The sequence below is a fragment of the Dermacentor albipictus genome, chromosome 3 (genome assembly GCF_038994185.2).
Source record: "Dermacentor albipictus isolate Rhodes 1998 colony chromosome 3, USDA_Dalb.pri_finalv2, whole genome shotgun sequence".
Taxonomy (NCBI): Eukaryota; Metazoa; Arthropoda; class Arachnida; order Ixodida; family Ixodidae; genus Dermacentor; species Dermacentor albipictus.
The window spans coordinates 119,478,381-119,498,389 of record NC_091823.1 but is presented as its reverse complement, the minus strand read 5'-3'; the positions used below and the strand labels follow the sequence as shown (position 1 = coordinate 119,498,389).

Genomic DNA, 20,009 nt, shown 5'->3' with positions numbered 1-20,009 from the left:
GTAAACAGGTCCACAATAACTATTAGTAAGAGGCGATTGGAAGATTGGCGGAAGAAAAGTAAGGAAACGACAAAAAACGGAGAAGTTCAAAAGCACAGTTCGATATAGGGGATCAGAAAATGTGGGTAGGACCTAGGTAGGACGGGACTATATGGTAGGACATTAGGCAGTATACGCCTCATGCAAGAGCTTGGTGGAGCAATCCACCGCCCCGTTCCAAAGGGGACGCTCGTTACATTCATCCAACCATCCATGACGTCGTTTGAGCCGCTTCCCGCCACCGGACCAATCCGACAGAAGCTGAGAAAAGTTTGCGCAGGCTGTGGCGTGGTAAGGCATGGTCAGTGCTACATGCCGGGCTCAGTTGTTCGCGAGAAGCCACATGTGGACAATTCCGCGACGAGACGTGTTTAGCGGAGCATTGCAGGCAGCATTTTGCTCAGCTAATGTTGGTCGGTGTGTGTTGTCTGCGGCTTGTCAAGATCTGCGCGATGGAAGAAGCGAGGAAATACCGACGCTCCTTTCGTGCCGCAGTGTGCGAAGTGAGCGCTTAAAGGAAAGATTAGTCTTCATTGCTTTCCGAATGATGTGGTCAAGAGAAGAGAATCGATGTTGAGACTCTGCATCGACGAGCCGCTGTCGCGGTCGTGCAGCGCGAACTTCGTCGACAACGACTTCTTCAAGGGTAAACATTCATTGACTCGTCCGTATAGATCATAGATGGTTCTCACAACGTACGCGGCCGTTGAATTCGTCGTTGCAAATTGCATGAGGAGACATAACTCGAAACATGAGCACGAACATGACAAGGACTCAAAGAAAATACGACGAGACTCACTTTCTTTGAGACGTCTTTGGCCGAAACCCCAGAATGAATTGTGCCAGTTCACCGAGGAACCAAACAACCAACTTTGTGTCCCTGACCTGCTCGAACTCCCTGTTTTAATGCGAAGCATTCTATGTCAACGTTAGGCACTTTATCATCTGGCCTTTTACGCCTTCGTGATTCCGTCGTGGTCGTTTCTTTAACTGGATCATATCACGATTTGTGTGATGTGCATGCATGTCATGAATCACGACGTGCACGACACGATATGAATGTCATGACAGCATGCATTGAAGACATCACATGGATGGCATGTCATGCATGGCACGAGGAGCTTGATTAACATGACGTCTTGCTTCTGTCGTCACACAGAGGCTTGCATAACACACAATTGCGTACTTAATACAAACACGTTCGTCCATCTAGTAACTCCTAAGAAACCCGCCGGGTTGCTTAGTGGCTTTGTGCTGCGAAGCACAAGGTCGCGATATCAAGTCCAAGCCGCCATGGCCGCATTTCACCCCCCGAAATGCGAAAACGCCCGTGCACCATGCATCGGGTGCATATTCAAGAACGCCAGGTGGTCGAAATTAATCCGGAGACCTCCACTATGGCGTGCCTCATAATCGTCACCCCTTTTTGGCAAGTTAAACCCCAGAATTAAAATTTAATTAACTCTTTAAAGTGCCCTGAATCATCTTGGATAACCAGCTGCCTGCAAAATGTTTCGTGTATTGTTGCTTCCCCAGTACATGGAATGAGGATAATTTTTATAATTGATACCTTACGAACTCAGTCAGTTGATTCTTTTGCATGGGGCAATGTTTACACCACTTATTGGTTTAACCATGCATTAGGACATTGATAACAATGTCAACCTGTCTAGTATGCGTGCAGCACTTATTGAAGCTGTAGTAACGCGAGATCTTTTAAACGTCTCGTTTTCGTAATGTTTGCTTTGCCTCTTGGGTCACTGTGCAGGCAGTGCACGAATTATTCTTTAACTATCACTTTGTTTTGAACCATGAATACGATTTACTGTGGAACAGTACTAAGGAATTAACATGTAGAAAAGGCATTTAAAGCAACAAAAAAATTTTACAAAGCAACTCCAGGTACCTCTGTGAATGAAACTGTTTAAGTATAAGTTTACATGTACATTTGTAAACGTAGCCAGCTTGTACATAAAGTTTCTTAATATAACACCTTGAGGGAAGTCTGGTGCCATCGTCAATGAGAGTTTCTTAGGGGCCGCTGTGCTGTCATGGGAATGGTGGTATTTGCATCTGCGAGGCTTGTGTTGGCTGGTGTTGCAAAAGGCTTAGTCTAAAATGTGGATATGGCAACACGAATAACACATTCTTAAAGTAAAATCTTCATAAAAGGTTTTCATTCACGCATGTAGTTACAGCCACAGTGTGGTTTTCAACCACAGCAAAGCCGTGTATCCTCCCCCGGCGCAGACTACCTCTCATCTACGATAATTTTTTGTGAAAACCGCCAGGGACTGGAACGGTCTGTCTGCCGACATCACGCACCGCTCCGACGCTCATCACTTCAAGGCTGCTCTCGAATCACTGTTTTGTTAAACTAAGCCCATCCCGCATGTAATACCCCATCTCTGGGGCCTTTGAGGTATAATAAATAAATAAATATTACATTTTCCAGTGAAGTTTATTCACCTACAATGCATAACCAAGCGAAGAAAAGCAAGAACAGGCGACAAACTGTTCCAAAGCGAGCGCGAATCTTGTCGTCTATCCTCCAACTTTAGCGGCCCGTGGATACTTTTTACGTTTCATGTAGTTGTACATTCAATAACAAGTTCTCATAATTAAACAAAACATGTTTTTGTGTAATAACGCTAAAACAACTTTTTATGTGCTGTTTTAGTAGCAAATTAATCATTGTGACAGATGGAATGGTGCTTGCCAAGTGCGTCATCAAGGTGTCCTGGCTCTCCAAGAGTGATGCCAATCTGAAGTCACAATATACCGGCCCTCCACAGCACACCAGCATCAGATTTCCCTCTAGGTAATATAATGAGAAATTTTCTAGGCTTGTACCTCCTGGGATGACAGGCACTATGGGCCTCTTCAATGTGTCGTCCCTGGACAGATTGGCCCGCCCGGGAGTGCTCTAGACCCGCTGCCTTGAGCATCCAGTGAGCATTGGTGTACGCAGATTTTTGACAGTCCTAGGCTGTCCGGGACGACAAATTGAAGAATCCCAGGGCTGACACACCTCTTGGCCTGTTTTTCACTGTGAAAGGCCTGAAGGTATTTCCAGGTGTATTGATTTGTGAAGCACTGTTAACATTATGCGTGAATTCTAGAGCACACAGACACATTTTACAACTGTCAACTAAAAGTGCCCATCACCTCCACGAGTTCGCAATGCTTTTACAACCTGTCATTCTTACACATCCCTGCACGTGTGAAGTGGTATCTTCCAAATTTGAGTGCTACTCTGCTACTGCGCAGAAGCAAAAAATTGTCAGTGGCTTAGCTCGGCTGTGCCAGGATATACGTAGCGAAAGCTAAGGCATAGCATGGTTAGCCTTGGTTAATTTTGATTGCCAAGTCCAGGTTAGTCTGGTTGTCTAGCTATGTTGTGGCGTTTAGCCAGTCATTCAGCGCGCTGTTCGTCTGTTTCCTGGGCGATTAGCTTCCTCTTCATCTCGTTCCGATGTCGATTCCATGCCTCCTCCTGCTTATCAGAATTGTCGCCGTCAACACTGCCGCCTCAACTGTGGTTGCAGTGCACGCGTGCTCTCCTTTTCAATCCTCCGACACGTTATCAGGCATGCGACGCAACTAGCGAAGCGAGCAGAGGCGAGTGCAACGACGAGGAACGCGGTGTGACGTCATACCAAACGGTGGCGGCTGAAAGGCGTGGTGCTGCGTAGCAACGGAACACCTGTGGCTTGGTGCTACTAGTGGCGCATGTGCAGTAGTGACTAGGGAGCGAGAGAGAGATAAATATCAGCGGCGTGGCATGCATTATGGCGTCATGTGCCTCCTTGGAGCACATCCGCGGCGAAATCACACATTCGCGGCCAGTAAAGCTTTCGCTTTAATAAAGTGGTGTAGTTCTTTGAGCAGAATGGCTTTCTTTCAGCATCATTCACAATGCAGCACATTCATGCCAGCATTTCTTGTGTGAAAAAAAAAGAAAGAAAAACAAGCAGCAGATGCCCGCATCTTCCCATCACTTTATTTGCATTGTGGATGTACCCACAGAACTTATTGATGACGACTGTAAAGCCATTAACATCAATGCATCTAACTGGAAGGAGGTAAAGCATTGCATGATATAGTAGAGGCTGTGCATGACCTTGTGCAACCCCTGCCCCCACTGAACAGCACCACTGTCATTAAAAATGGACTAGTATGGGTTCAAGGGGAAAGCTAAGTAATTCCTGAAAATTTTCAGATAGAAATGCTGCATTCTGAAAATTCTGCGAGTCCTTGTCCTTAATAAAAGTTCCGACAGTGCAGATCAGCTCTAGTTTCGGAACAGAGTGAAACGCATGTTTCAAGTCTAGAAACTGCAGACACTGCCAGCTTCACTATTTTGTCACTTCTTGCAAAGAAATATGTGGATTTACTGTAGTGGCAGCTACTTGCACCTTGTAATTTGCCACCTGAAAACATTTGCAGGGGAATGTAGCAATATTCTGTTATCCCACCTCGGAAACACTGGCATGAAGATATTGTGATGAAGATAAGACAAAGATAATGATGAATAACAGGGCAAGGGAACAAGAGTTCAGGATCATCAGTCAACTTCTAGAGTCAATGAAGGGGTATGTTTACCTAGGTCAGTTACTCACAGGGAACCCTGATCATGAGAAGGAAATTCAACCCTGATCATGAGAAGGAAATTCACAGAAGAATAAAAATGCGTTGGAGCGCATACGGCAGACATTGTCAGCTCCTGACTGGATGCTTATCGTTATCATTGAAAGGAAAGGTGTACTATCAGTGCATTTTACCGGAGCTGACATATGGGGCAGAAACTTAGAGACTGACGGAGAAGCTTGAGGACAAGTTAAGGACCGTGCAAAGAGTGATGGAATGAACAATGCTAGGCATCACGTTAAGAGACAGAAAGAGAGTGGTTTGCATCCGAGAGCAAGCGAATATAGCCGATATTCTAATTGGCATTAAGAGAAAAAATGGAGCTGGGCACGTTATGTAATGCGCAGGTTAGATAACCGATGGACCATTAGGGTTACAGAATGGGTGCCAAGAAAATTGCAGTCGAGGATGGCAGAAGTCTAGGTGGGAGATGAAATTAGGGACTCTGCGGGCACTAGTTGGGAAATGGTCGGCACAGGACAGGGGTAATTGGAGATCACAGGAAGAGGCCTTTGTCCTACAGTGCAAACAAAATTTGGTGATGATGATGATGATAGTGATGAAGATGTGCTGTCAGTAACACCACTAGAAAAGCTGCTCAAAGAACTACTTTGCTGTCTTTGTTCTGTACAGAATAAAGGTGCTGTACAAAAGCTTTTTTTTTTTTTAAGCTCTGGCTTATGCTTGTTGTTCAGAGCAATGGGTACATGTACAGCTGGCCACAAAATATTACGGACCATGAAATCTGGGAAAAATCTAATATTTCCGCAGCCTCACAATGCAGAGTAATATTTGCATTTTGGTCTTCATTTGGAATATGCTAACAACATTGCTGTATACAGTTTTACTGGCTAATGCTACAGGCTGCTCGGGAATTGAAAGTTTTCTGAGATCTCGTGGTCCATAAGCTTTTGTGGTCGTGTGTACAACACATTTGATGAATACCATATAGTGTTGCGAACTAGGTGTTGTCAGTTGCCACTTGGGTAACCAGTGTAAGAGTTATCCATGCACTCCAGTATTGACTAGCATGATTACTATCATTACTTTTTAATGCTCTCTCCACAAGGAAGTGTTAGGTTTGAGGTATTTTGTGCTCAGAAAGAGGCTTGTAGGTGTGCGAGTGCATATATGTCTGTTGGTTTGACAAACAGCAAACTAATATATCTTAGCAGATGTATGCCTAATTTTTAATAAATAATTTGCACTTATAGTGCTTGCTGACCTATAGTGTCTTCTATAATGTAAATTTTTTTCTGTGAACATTGTACCTGTTGCTTCATCAGGCATTGTTCCAAGATCAGTTGTAGTGCAATGTTTATCTTGCGCACTTCCTTCCATCTTTTTTAATGCTGGTTAATGGTGAGGCCTTAGCCTTAGTCACTAACTCAACTTTCATGTCCTTATGTTACCGGATTTTGTACTTTTCAAACCCATGAGCATCTACAGCAGAGTGAAAATTATTGCGGCTTAAGAAAACTGCATTGCCATCATAGTGCCTGCTTGTAACGATGGATGATGAACATGCTGAACTGGCACCAATGATGACTCATGATGGTATGTCTGTTAGCCTGTTTTGTACATCTTTGAGTAAAATTTGCGTGACACCGAGTGTAAGCTGTAGACATTTTCATTAGCATTACTACGCGCACGCTAGCAAGTGAAAACAAGCTGAGGTGTTGCAAAGCGAATGTTCTCCGCCATTTTAGAAATGTTAAAGGCTGCAAGAACATCCATAAAGCGGTGTTGCACTATGGTTAATAATAGTGTGTGTCCTTTTGGCGGCACAAGGGAATGTGTCTTGACTTGTGTGTACTGATTCTCCCTCACTAGTGTCAACAGTGCTTCACGAAAGCGACGGCACGCATGGAAGACATGGAAGGGTAAGCGCCGACTCCTGTCATCAGATATGTGTTTAACTTTTCTTTTTTAACGCGGCATGTCACAAGTGATGGTGCTAGTGTACAAAAGGGCATCTAGGGTTTCTAGTTTACTGTGCAGAAAGCAGTGAAAGGCAAAAAAAAAAAGTAATTGTGGGCTGTGTTGTCTACAGTTTTGCTCTCTGTTAAAAAAGAACGCTAATGAGAATGCCATCCTACTAGAAGCTTGTTGGCAGTGTGCTAGTGAAACGAAATCGCTGTCATGAAGATGGCTAACTGCTATTTGAGCTTAAGTTGTGCACAGACGTTAGAGAAGATACACCACGACTTGTACCTAATGGAAACAATGGCTGGTGAAGAGGAGTCTGGAAGTAAAATAGTCGAAGAGAGTAGTTGAAAACTGACTATAGCAATAATGTGAAGTTGAAGATGTAAATAATAAGAAAATAGGTACCGATTACTTCTTTTTTCACCCGGAAAACGAGATGTGCCCCATCCTCAAAGCTCTTTTCACTTCCAGCATAAAGGAGGATGAGCCGACCACCTTAGCCGCTTGGTGCGGGAGGCCCAGTTGTGAGACCCTTGCCAGAGGTGTCCTCACGTGATGACACAGTGGTTTCTTCCCACACCTTATCCTATGTGTGCCCAGCATTCATCCATGTCTCGTCTAGGTAATATGTAGTCCTGCAAAAGCAAGATAAATATGTGGATTTTTTTTTTTTGTTTGCGAGAGAGGTCAGTTAATACAGAGAAGGCATTTATGGTGTGCACCTAACATCATTCTACCGTGCAGGCAGGTATTTGTGGCTTTTGGTGGCACTGCAATATACCAAAATAAGAATGTTCTCAGAAGGTCCACCACCCACATGACCAGCGAAATGCCGCCATTGAGAGCTATCCATAATTCATTAGAACACGTCGATATGTACATGTCCCTTCCTTTGCTGTACTAGAACAGACAAAATACACATAAGAGGCACGGATGCAGAACCAGGCCAGAAAAAATATACAAACCAAAATGAATGCCAGCATGTATGAGGAGCCGTGTTATTCTTAAAAATGAAATATTTCCTCCTCCTGCATTTTCAACTCCGAATGTTTACATACAGTATTTGTGTTTTGATTGCCAGCATTGATATTTAACGTTTTGTCCAACAAATCCACGACCGGCTTTATTACTCGCGACCTGCTCACTACGCCGGATCCTATGGCGGCGCGTGTCCGCATAAATACCACGTGACTGTTCAGGAGGGACGGCGCGCCGCAACAGGTGGCGCCACAACTTACCCTCATTTCGGCCGCGCCCGCCGTGCGCTTCTGTTAGCTTCAGTACGCTTGCATTACCGTGTTGCCGGTAGGCCGAGTTAAACTGCATCGTTTTTTAAGCATGCACCGCACAGACGTGTTAATATTTATAAGATGCAATAATCGTGGACAGCTTTCTGTATACAGTGGTAGTTAAGAGCGCAAGCTGTCAGCGTCTCTGGCTCATGAGCGTGCGAGAACAGCGCAGAAGCAGGCGTCTCGCGCTCGTAGCAATTCCCCTGCATAGCCACAAAAAGCTGTACCCGACTAACGGCTGATAGCGGTAATATTTTTCTTTCTCAGCGCAGCAGTTTTGCAGCTAAACAAGCTCAAAGAGCGGTTGTAGTGGTGGGCGCGGCTCTGGTGCTACTCGAGCGGCTTTTTTGAGCGTACAGCTGCACAATGTCAACATGATTGCTTCTGCTCTGTACCTAGCAGCATCCCAGGGCGAAGCCGTGCTACTTTCCGCCAATTTATGACAAAAAGCGCGCCATGCACACTTACTCATTTTCAGGAGCATTCACCCGATTGTTAATCATTTCAACACGCACTCTACATGAAAAATGAATAAAACCAGACTAGAAAAGCTTGTTTGCCAGACACAATAGCCGGTTGTGGCCAGAACTTTATTTCAGGTCAGCCAGATCCTTACACCTTTAGGACCTTTCGAGATTTCGGTTTGGCATTAATTAATTTCCGTTTGGCGTGCTCTTCGGTGAGGTCAGAGGCAAAATTAGACAAAAATGGCCTCATAAACTTGTGGACAATCAGCTTTAGCAGTGCCCTTCTGTGAGGCTCTGTGGTGTCCTTCGAGCACACGAACAGCGGATTTTTTGTGAGTGACGGCAGCACGAGGTCTGCAAACTTCTTAAGCGGCGTTGGCCCCCTAACGAGCACAGGAGCCACACTTGATGCAGCACCTTCCAGGCGACTGACGAACCCTACAAAAGCTAAGGTAGGGTACGATAGCCCTCCCCGGTCCATGCCTGCTATGATGGCAGTAGTGGTAGACTGAGAGGCTGGTGCCCTCAAATTAATGAGGCAGCCCTCACATGCAATGCAATCTTGCACGGCTCTGACCAAGAAGCCAGCAATCATTGCCAGTGTGCTGGCTCGAAGGCTTCGTTGAGGGGCACCTGAAAGAATGAAGGCAAATTGGAACTTAATGACACTTACTCTGAAAAATGCTATTGGCAGCATTTCAGTCCTAAATCAATCTTTCGCAAGCACAGTGCCCAAATATTGGTAATATGTCCTTAATTCATGCAAACAGATAATTTGTCAATGGCTATAAGACGGCTGTTTCGGGGACAACACTTTTCGGAGGTCACCGTTCAGGCACAGCTAAGTGCAGAATGAACGCTGTCCCTTTCTCTTGGTCGAAGCCTCAGTCCTTGATCCCTTCGTTCAGACCCTAAAGGTTGTTTTGGGAGAGCACCTGAACTCAGTTTGATATCAATATCTCTACTTTTCTAAGAAGCAGAATCCTTAAAACTTGGATGACAGAAATGGCACCAGGCCTTCTAGCTTTTCACTTTGAATTTAGAAGCTGCATATGTACATTTAGCATACAAAGCCCAAATTATTAAAGGGTTGTCCCAGCATACTTGGATAGCGCTCCAGTGCAGCAAGATGTGGGAGCAGAAGCTTCTTGATACCACTGTCGGAAGTGACCTTTGCAGGAATGGGAAACAGTTTTGACATCTTCCCCAGCGAGCCCACCACACTCCCAGCATTGGCACTGGATGACGCGTGGATGATTCCAGTCACCAATATTTTCTGCAGAGATGATAGGGCTGCGTAGGCATTGGTTTGGTCATTGGACCCATTCAATTGCCGTATAGTAGAAAATAGTGACTCTACATCGTCACTTGAAAACTTCGCTGTGAGCACAAAATGAAACCCGGAGTTTAAAAGGAACTTTGTGCACAGCACTGTCGACATGCTGGTCACTCTCAGTGCCTCATATGTCTCGTCAGACAGGAATTCCATCTTATACGATATGCCTTCTTTCCATTCCATGAAGTACATTAGGAAGTCATTTTCTAGCCATGAAAGTCTGAAAAAGAAAAATTTGCAAAGTAGTACATTAGCGCATGTCACAAGAAAAGCAGCAAAGACCTCCAGTAGCTGTTAATAAAGAAAACCTGCTTGCCATTAGCTCCACACTAGAAGCCGAAACTTGAATATTCAACTCTAGAAATCCATGCTTTCAACAGTAAAATACATCGATGACTGAGTGGTTATGGTGCTCGGCTGCTGACCTGAAAGATGTGGGTATGATCCCGGCCACGGCGCTTGCATCTTGATGTAGGCAAAATGCTAGAAGCCTGTGTATTGTGCCGCGTCAACATGTGCTAAACCCCAGATGTTTCAAGTTATCTGAAGCCCTCCACTACGGCATCCCTCATAGCCTCTGTCGCTTTAGGAAGTTAAACCCCGCAAACCATAAATCAGTAAAATATTGTCAGCATAAACACTAGCGAAACTAAGACACACCTCTCGTCTTCTGCAGAGTAAAATGGCATCCTCAAGGCATCTCTGCTTGTCCAGTGGAGAGTGGTGCTCTTAATATTATGGAGCACAAACCATTTGTGCACCAATTCCATAAATTCTACTGTTGGCAGGCAGTCGCCAAAGCCAGGAACTCCAAGGCTCTGACCATGTTGCTGCAAAAATCACAGGACAGTGGTGACCTAAACGAGAATAAGAGTCAATGATGATCATTCTTCTAATATGGCTAATCACCCTGCTTAATGCTGCGAAGTCTAGGAGGAAAAATGTTATTTAGTGCATGCAGTAACCCAAAAACTGATCCTTTACGTTTGAAGCGAGGATCCTTTACACAGCCAACAAACTATATGTTTGCATACTTTACCTGTGGTGAAAAAACCTGAACAGCCCTGTTGACGTTCATTTTTTCGAAATTTGTTGGCCACAGGTGTTTCTTGGTCAGGCACCTCACCAACTTGAAGGCGCCTTGCTTTTCCTGAATCTTGTACAGCAGTCTGTAACAAGGCAAAACATTAGTCGGGTTTGAATAGCTGAAGCAGAAATGCCATCTTTATACCTTAAGAAGTCTGGAAGGATGAATTTTCCATTTCTTCTGAACAGTCTCTTCACTTCAAGGAACTGGGATCTGATGTTTTTCATTATGTGGCAATAGTCAAAAGACAGGAAAAGTTCACGATCTGAATCCAGAGGGTGTCTGAAAAAAATTATATTCACAGAAATTAGCCTAGCTGTCGTGAAAGTTCTAAATGACATGCTTACAATGAAGGCATGCACACGTTTGAACTAGCATTACTTACTCAACAACAGGTTGTAGGGGCCCCCTGACAGGTTCGAGAAGAACTTGGTGTTTGACTTGTGGTTATCTCCAACAAGGCGTACAACTTTGAATCCTGATTCTTCCACACACTGCATTACCTTTAAGGCAAGAAGCTGAAGTTGCTCTCCTGACAAGGCCTTTGTGAAGTAGTACCCTACTGGGAGCCTAGAGGAAACAATAGTTGAATTTCGAAATGAGATTCAAGACACATTTCTGTCTTGGCTTAGCTAAAGAACTGCTAACCCAGGTGGAATATTAATTACCTGTAGTGGGTAGAGAGTCCTACGAACACAAAGCACAAGAGATGAGTTGCCAGTTGGTCGTGAAGCCCGAAGTCAACTTCTGCACCTCCCAGGTCAACAAAGCCATGCACAGCATCTGACTGCTTTTGGTAGGAGGTAGTTTGCTTGAGGGACATTTCGTCCATCACCAGGGAGCCAAAGCGTGCCTACAAATGTTAATATCCAAATGTGACAGAATCCTTTTGAAATAAAGTTGAAATATTTCACCTGCTCAGAGTGTAGTTTTGCCTCCATGTGTAGACGTTGCTTTATAAGTGACGATACCACTTCTCCAGTGCATGCACCAATAAATCTCTTCAGTGTCGAGCATCTTGGCAATGACAGAACCCCAGTTTCACGAAGCAGGTTGTATGCAGATGGGGACTTTGCGTGTCATACGACACAATTGCGGATGGTTTCCTCCCGCCACCGACCCTTCGGTTTGCTCAAAAATGAAAGCTGTTCTTGCAGGAAAAGGGCCTTTGCATCCTCTTCCTGCACCTTTTCCTAGAAAAGAATGATATTCGTTAAGTAATATTCGCAGATCAACCTGAGTACTCAAGTTAGTTCTCAACACCATACATACCTGAAGAATTGCCAAGTTGGACTTCTTCATAGCTGTTTCTGTCCTTTTAGTCTGCTGTCTAAGCACAGAAATCTCAGCCTGCAGCTCATCCCTCTTTTTTATGAGTCTCCGGCATTTGCGCTTCAACGTGTTGACTTGCTTTAGAAGTTTCGTCATGCGTGGAAATGTCAATCTTGTTTGCACTCCGTGCGTCAATGTGGTCATGTTTGTGCTGAAAGTGGGCTCAGGGGAAACATCAGGTGAGGATTGTTGCACAGGCTCAAGTGAAGTGCCTTTTGTCGATGACAGAATGCTTCCAGAGAGTCCTTGAGGAATTACTTCCAGTTCATGGCTGTCAGCTGCTTGCAACATAGTAGCTGTTGGCAATAAAGAGGGTGCTGGAACCTCTGACATTGTGACCGAGATCTCAGCTAGAGAGCCATCAGTCATATTTGCATCCAGCCTGAAACATGGACATTATATTGAGGTTTTATTAACGTAGAATGTAATCAATGAAAGAAAGCAAAGGAAATTTATTTTTGTCTAGAGAATTTTTAAAAGCCACTGAATTGAGCTAAATTTCTTGACGAAGATAATTTATAGTTAAAAATTTCACTTGCCTCGCTGTCTTGGCATCTCTCCCTGTGGGCGAAGCTGGTTTTGCAGCATTACGTTTTAAAGGACGCCTCTCTTTTTTCACCCCCTGCTGCAGGTACATCGGGTACTGCAGAAAAACCGACGACACAGCGTCTGGCTCTAACCTCCTTATCTTGAGGCCTTCTCTGAAGTCAGCACCTTTAAAGTGCAGGCTGCACACTTTACTGCGGTCGCTAGGCGTCCATGGCGCTTTCCCAGGTCCTGCGAATTTCCGTCGATTTTAAAGAAAGCACAAAAAGAGAGCATGGACTAAAGCCCTGACGACGCGGAGCGCGCACTGTAGAGTATGCAGTTTTGCAGTTGAGAATATCAACGCAAAAATGACAGGAGAGTAAACAAAGCTAGTCGTGCAGTGAACATTTATGGCACCTAAGAGGCCCGCTGACTAAGACGCATTGCATGTGAAGCGTCAACGTTTCAGGTGTATTTTTTTGCCGTTACAGCCACGTAAAGATATATATGGTTCCCACTGCTTACCTTCTGCTTGGCGAGAAATTCTCTTGAGCCACTGGGTCCGCAGTTGTATTACAGGAAACTCGTGGAATGTGATACCCTTCGCTGTGCGCCCGCTCGATTTGCAGAGCGGAACGCAGCAATACACCATCGCGGGCGATGATTTTTAGGGCCTACGAAATGTTCAGGCTCTCAGCAGTAATTGCGTTCTTGGCACGTATGCGGGCAGCAATCAGAACAGCCGGAAACACGGTGTTCAGACGCGCACAAAAACACAACGAAGAAGCCGCCACTGCTACCGCTACGCCAGCCCGCACTCGGTGTGGGGGTAAGTTGTAGCACCACGGAGAGCAGCGGCGGTCGGGCGAACTAAGAATGAACTAAACAAGCAGTAAAAAATCGGGGGCTACGGAGGCGGCGCCGGTGAACAGGTCGCCAAGTATAAAGCCGGTCGTGAACAATTCAAAGCAGTAGCTGTACGTAACGTTTCTGCTTTCACATTTCTCGAACGGTCTGCAGATATTTCCGCCTGCACATCATCATGTCCTCTCTTTCCAGAAGCACACAGTTACATTTTCGCTTCCGAAAGCAAATCCAACCTCATTGAAAAGCCTGTGCATCATTCTGACATACAGCTTCAGCAGCCCCATGTTGGAGTCACTGGTTACATTGCTGAGGATCTTTTCTGCAGTTGGCGCCTTGTTGCGAATGAAGTGCTGATGTACTTTCTGTCAAAGAGCAGAAAGGGTGAAACTATCGTATCACTGTACGCTTGTCTTCCGGTAACTTTAGGTGGCATTCCAGTCGCGAAACGAAGCCTTTTATGCTTTGGGGACTTCAGGGTACTACTCAGAACCTCCGCCTTTAGCTGCGCAACAGTACGCTCGCTTATGCCAGTAAGCTGGCTAACTGACTGACATGTGGAAACGATGGAGAGTTTTGCTTGTGTCAGTCTCACGTGGGTGTACATGTTGCAGACCACTTGCTTTGTTTGTTTTGACAGGTTTTGGTTCTTAAGCATCTTGAAAATCCTATGCGGCAAGTGAAGTAAGTGGCAAGCTACTGCAGGAAAAGAAAGGTGCTGTTTACGAGTACGCCATGTTTTTTTTTTTCTGAAGGGAACCTAGGCGACGCGAGTGGAGAACGCTGCAACTAAAAAAACCCAGAAAATCTAAAAAATAATGGTGTTTCACACATTCTGGCTAATAATTTAGTGGCATTATCAGCTCAAGGCTAAAAGTAAGAACTACACATTTTTGAATTGCTTAGGTTACACCCAACATATTACTTTTTGTTGAACTAGAGAAGGATCGACATTTGGGCGAGTTGGTATATTGGTTGAACATCTTGAAGGGGCAGCACAAGACAATGAAGACAAAAGGCAGGAAACACACAGGACTGTGTTTTCTGCCTTTTGTCTTCATTGTCTTGCACTGCCCCTTCCGGATGTTGTTGAACTACTTCCAGCTGCGCAGCAAAACTATCCAAACAGCGTGGTTCGGCTCTGTGCCTTGACTACATTGCCACGGAAAGTTGTCCCCGAATATAGGTGGTCCCCAATGGAATTGGGTTGCATGATGGCAGTAAAAGGTGGCTGTTGCCCGTCAGCTACGGTTGCATTGGTGAGCTTGCTCCACAGTGGCTCATTATTATCTGGTTGGGGTTTCATTCGAAGTGGTTCTGCTGCACAACACGGAGGGTCAAAGCGTGCTAATGCTGGCATGTTGAGGATCACAGGATTTGCCGTTCACACCATCAGTTTCTCTTTGCATTGCACCGAGACATTCTTGAAGGCTGGCAAATAACAGGTAACTGAGGGGGCTTGATGTGGAGTTCCGCTTGTGCAGCGTAGAACCAGTTCTCTCCTAGGATTAGTGGAAGGGCATTATGTCTAATACAGCAGCTTCAACAATTGCAGATAATGGGCCAATATTGATCTTCAGGAATGTGCATCCTTTGGGCATGCCCACCGTTTCACTTTGTGCTCACGGAACCACCTACAGTGAGCACAAGTGATCTTTTTAATTTTTCAATAGCATTATTAGGTTTGTCTTTTCACGTATGTGTCAAAGAACTCGCCTGGCTTTATGGTTGTGCCATGCGACAGACTACTGTTTCTGCCTGAACCGATGGTGTAGCATGTGCAAATAAGTTGTACGCCAAGTAGGGGCCACAGAGTACAGGTTGACTACCTGGCTCCTCAACTGCTTTGCCCTCAGTAGCAGCTCCGGGTGTTTCCTGCCGGCATGTGTGAGGTCCTGTTCATGGAGGAAGGGTTTTGTGGGCACTTCAGGCTTTGAAAGAGCACTCTGAGGTGGCTTTGCAAACAATTGGAGTACTCCATCGGTGGACTTTGGACTGGTAGCACCACAACACATTCGTCTTGCAGCAGTAGTTCTTCAATAAAATATTCGTGCTACACCACAAAAGGTGCCTTAACACAAATTCACACGTGTGTCCATTCTCGCAGGCGTCAAACTGTGAGGAATCATCACTGGCGAGCAGTTCAAACATGACGTCAGTGACTAAACGACATTGGTTCGGCAGATTAATAAATAGCTCTTTCGCCGATAGTTGCTTAACAACCACATAGTTGTGTGCAACAGCGTTAATGGCAAATATATGCCATGCGCAGTGCCTATATGGGCGCCACTGAAAGCCGCGTAGTAGCGGCCGTTAAAACCGCAGGCGGGCCTCCTGCCGGAGACGCCTGCTTCCACTGCAGGCATGACTGAAGTGTGTGTGTGCGATATGCCACTTGTGCGTGTCCCAGATAGTTACCTCTGCAGTGTCGGTGTATGCAAGGAAATAGCACTGTACAATAGTGGACATGTATCCAACTAGCCTTGTGATCATTCGCGATAAAACTGAGCTCTGATTTCTTCTTCTGGAGAAATGCAGTCAGTACCACAAAATATACACAACTGCTCATTAAGTTTGCATGGACCAGAAAGGTTTTCGTACAAATCAGTTGCTAGAAGTGCTTATGATAACAAGTGCGAAATCAGACACCCCACAAAAAGAGAAGACGCGCACAAGCACATGTGTGTGTGCTGTCTGTCCTTTGGTATGCGACTTGTGGGATGTTACAGCGGCTAAAGACGCGCCAACTTGGGCAGAAAGAGGTTTGCTGCTAGAAGAGCACTAATGTGTGCCAAAGGTTAGGCAAGACAAGAAGTGTAACCACAGAATCAGCAACACATTATTGCTTCTGGGATTCAAGGACCAGCGCTAGAGAAGATGTGACCAGACTGCCATATTACTATCAAGGGCAACACTGCGATACAATTATTGCTATGCGTTATTAAACATTTATGCCAAAACCTCCCTTGCAGTGCACAGCTCATACTCACATCCAAAACTTTGAAGAGCAATTCACTCCTTTCCCCAAAAGCCGCTGAAAAAGTAGTACTATCATGTGTTGTTTTGCTTTTTTGTTGCCGTTCTCTTCTTCAATTTTTTGTCGGACCATCAAGTACACAATGTCTTGCTTTGATGAAGATTGTAGGCAGGCGAGCAAGCCTGAAGAGCACGGCTGCAGGTGGCTTTCAAATGTAGTCTGGAATAGAAAATCAATTACCTTTGTTGAAGGAATAAAAAAAGTGGGGCCCGACATTTTGTTGTGCTATCATTCCACTATCCATAGGCAAACACAAAAAAAAAGTTATAACATACTAGCTCACGCATGTTTTATATTGTTTAACACAAGACTGCAGTGCTGTTTTGAGAATCACTAAATAAGTTACAATAGCATGCCTGATGTTTCACTACTTCTAAGAGCAACTTGTCTCAACTTCAAGCAGCACAGTGTGATTGGCAAAACTACAAGCATTGAGAAAGAAGCTATTTAGCAAATTTGGACTGGAAATTCAGCAAAACAATTACTCAATCTAACATGCTAAAGCCATCTGCCAGGTTCATGTCTCACTAGGACAGCAAGTTAGTGCTTACTTTTACATCTTTACCAATTAGTTCATTGGCATAGTGGTAAAAGAAGGGCCTGTGGAATAGAAATGGCCATTCTTTTGCGACTTCTTCTGTGCTGTGTAGTGGCTCTGAGTTTATAAATGCTTTCGCTGCCGTGCATATGTCTCTGCCATGTACTTCATTACCAAAGGTATGTCGAACTCTCGTGTGGTCTTCTGCCTTTCTTGTTTCAAGAACTCTATCTAACTGCCAATATCTTCTACTCCTGGACCATCTTAGGGCGGTTGCCAGTTTAGACAGCCATATGTGAACTTGCTGTTCTTCCTGGAAGCTACTGCTTGCATTGATGCTGGCCGCTTTCCACAAAGCACATTTTCTATTCGTCTCTCCAGCTGCTGAAACAGAGAGTCATATCCATGCCCCAACAGTTTTCCGTTGATGCTTTTATCTTCAAATGCCCTGGGAATTCTTATTGTGAGCTCCTCAGCGACACTTCTGATCAGTTCTTGGTTTGGCCGAGAAGTTTTCATCATTTTCCATGCCACACATTGCACCAGTTCTCATCTATCTGCAGGAGAAAGGCACAGTGGGTCTGCACAAAGAGCTCCTTAAATATGTGCCGGGAATGTCTCTGTCTGTAGAGTGAACCGTATTCCTGTTTGGTTGGTATGTTCCATGTGGTTAGAGGTGCTTGCTTGCTTGCACTTGCAATCCACCTATGAAAAAATATTACACCTTATGTAATTATAACTCTATTGAAATAAAAAAAAGTTGAAAGTGACTGAAATACATCACAGGACATTTTTTCACTAACGGACAGATACGATCAAGCCTGTGGTGGGAATGGCCAAGAGAAATCAAAACAGGTTCTGTAGCAGGTGAAAATTAAATTTGTAGCAACTTCCTTGTGTAATGTATCAGGGGCACAATACAAAGAAGTAAAAATGTAAACAGAGCTTGCATTCAGAGCAGGTTTTCTTAAACAGCACCTACGGGCCGTTTTCAGCAAATGAGTTAACCAATTAGTTTTCATGAAACTTTCTTTCACACTGCTTTCGTCACCTATCAATAACAAATCGGCACTCTGGTGGTGGTTTCAGAAAGGCAATTGTACTACATATATTTAAAGCATATCAGTCAGCTCGAATGACCACATTGCAAGTAAATCCACATTTTCACGTCTCCAGAATGGTATTACACCTGTCTTCCAGTAGGCGAGTCATGGATGCTGCTGTGTGAACTGGGCTCCGGTCGTGTTTTAAGGAAAACAGACTGTCCTTAAGTGGGCCATCCATAGTGTACGGTATAAGGACGGTGTCCAGCAGGTCTACGTATGCTGCGGCAGTAAAACTGCCGTCCAGGCGTACACCCGGGCCCAAGCTGTCTTTCAAATGGACCCCCACACTTTGACCTATGCTGCGGCAGTAAAGCGGCCATCCAGGCATACAAGCAGGCCCAAGCCGTTTTTGGAAATGGGTCCCCACATGTTGACGCTACATTAGCCGCTGCTTGCAACACAACGCAGATTGGGCACGTTGAACCTGGGCGAAAGAAGCAAAAAGAATACAGACATTTTACTTCACCATGATTTGTCACTGCGATTGATAACCGTGACGATAGCGGGCCCTGCTCTTGAATGTTGGCAGAATGCACTGCTTTTCGTAATTATTTCTATGAGCTGCTTGTATCCAAAGCACGAAACAAGGCGCTGGTAAAATGTTTTTCGGCGTGCGCTCTATCCTTGCGGTAGCACAGTGCACTGAATATAGACCTTAGCTTTTGATGAAAATGTATACCTAGCCACCACGTACATTTGACCATCTATCATGCGCTACGGGAATGTAAAGAAAGCTATAAGTTGGTCGATTGTTTAGGGAATCTGTGCAACCCCCGCATAGTGAAGCAGTCCACCTACCTCGTGTCCTCCACAGTCGCTGCTGCTGGTCCCATTTTGATGTAAACATGCTCTCGTATGTAAAAATGACAATCTGCCACTCTTTCACTGTCCAGGACTGATGCTCCTGTGTAAACAGCAACTTTTTGATGCTGTTTTCCGACGACATGAAAGGCTTTATCGCCGCCACATGGCTACGAAGGCCACCCATGTGATGGCACTCGTATACTACTTGCATGCTGGTTGCGAGCCCTAGGTCGTACTGTATTTATTTCGCCGTCATCTTCGTGTTTCGTCTCGCTGCTTCAACTATTCGCTTGTCATCGAGGCAGATTTGTCAAGCGAGCTTCCGTGCTGAAAGCCTGCACAATCCTGTTCACCAACGAGTGGGGGCATCCGGTCATATCGGCGATTTGTTGCTGTGGTAAACTTACTGCAGACAGAGTCGCAATCTGCATCCATTCCAAGATGGGTATTTGTCATTGCTGCTTGTGACTGAAACAGAGGCATGTCTTGTGCTCGCCGTATATAACTGCCTGTGTATAACCAACAATGCCAGGAGTTATTATTTCGAAGCTGAAATAAAGAAGGCCCTTTCTCGTCGGCCGCTCCACAGGTGTTCACACTAAATAAGCTTTCTATTCTTTTGTCAGGGGTGGAAGCAGGTTCTAGCTTTTTGGAGCAGGCACGGGAGCAGCAAAAGTGTTATTTTGGAGCAGCTTTGTACAGCAAAAACCCCATTTTGGAGCAGGTCTGGAGCAATTTAGGGGCTATATCGGACAACTTTTGGAGCACACTCAATGCATTAAAAGTAATTGAGCGTATTTTTATTAGCAACTAATCCAAAAACTACATGAAATTTGATTCTCTCCCATTGGCTAGAATTATTTAGTAGTGCAACAAATAAAAGACTTTTGCTCAAGTTCATTAATTAAACAAGTGGCAGCTACTACAAACAGTAGTTGCACTAGTTTAGCTATTAATTTCAGTTGAAAACAGCAAGAAAGCACCACATGATATGGGAAGA

At 44.9% G+C, this 20,009-nt stretch overlaps 1 protein-coding gene across 11 annotated transcripts in view; it reads left to right on the top strand.

The window, feature by feature from the left end:
* The first annotated feature begins 267 nt into the window (after window positions 1–267).
* The window catches only part of LOC135919467 (uncharacterized), a 283,301-nt gene continuing 263,559 nt past the window's right edge, over window positions 268–20,009 (top strand). For 3 of the 11 annotated variants that reach the window (XR_011512886.1, XM_070535992.1, XM_070535993.1), the window contains exons 1-3: window positions 268–685; window positions 2,743–2,860; window positions 6,523–6,572. Coding sequence is in view for 7 of the 11 variants with exons in the window: in XM_070535992.1 (XP_070392093.1) it covers window positions 610–685; window positions 2,743–2,860; window positions 6,523–6,572 (244 nt within the window). In the remaining 4 variants the exon portion in view is untranslated. Of the gene's footprint in view, window positions 686–2,742; window positions 2,861–6,522; window positions 7,291–20,009 lie in introns of those variants that run through there. The other 8 variants (XM_065453301.1, XM_070535994.1, XM_070535995.1 and 5 more) reach the window with 8 other exon arrangements.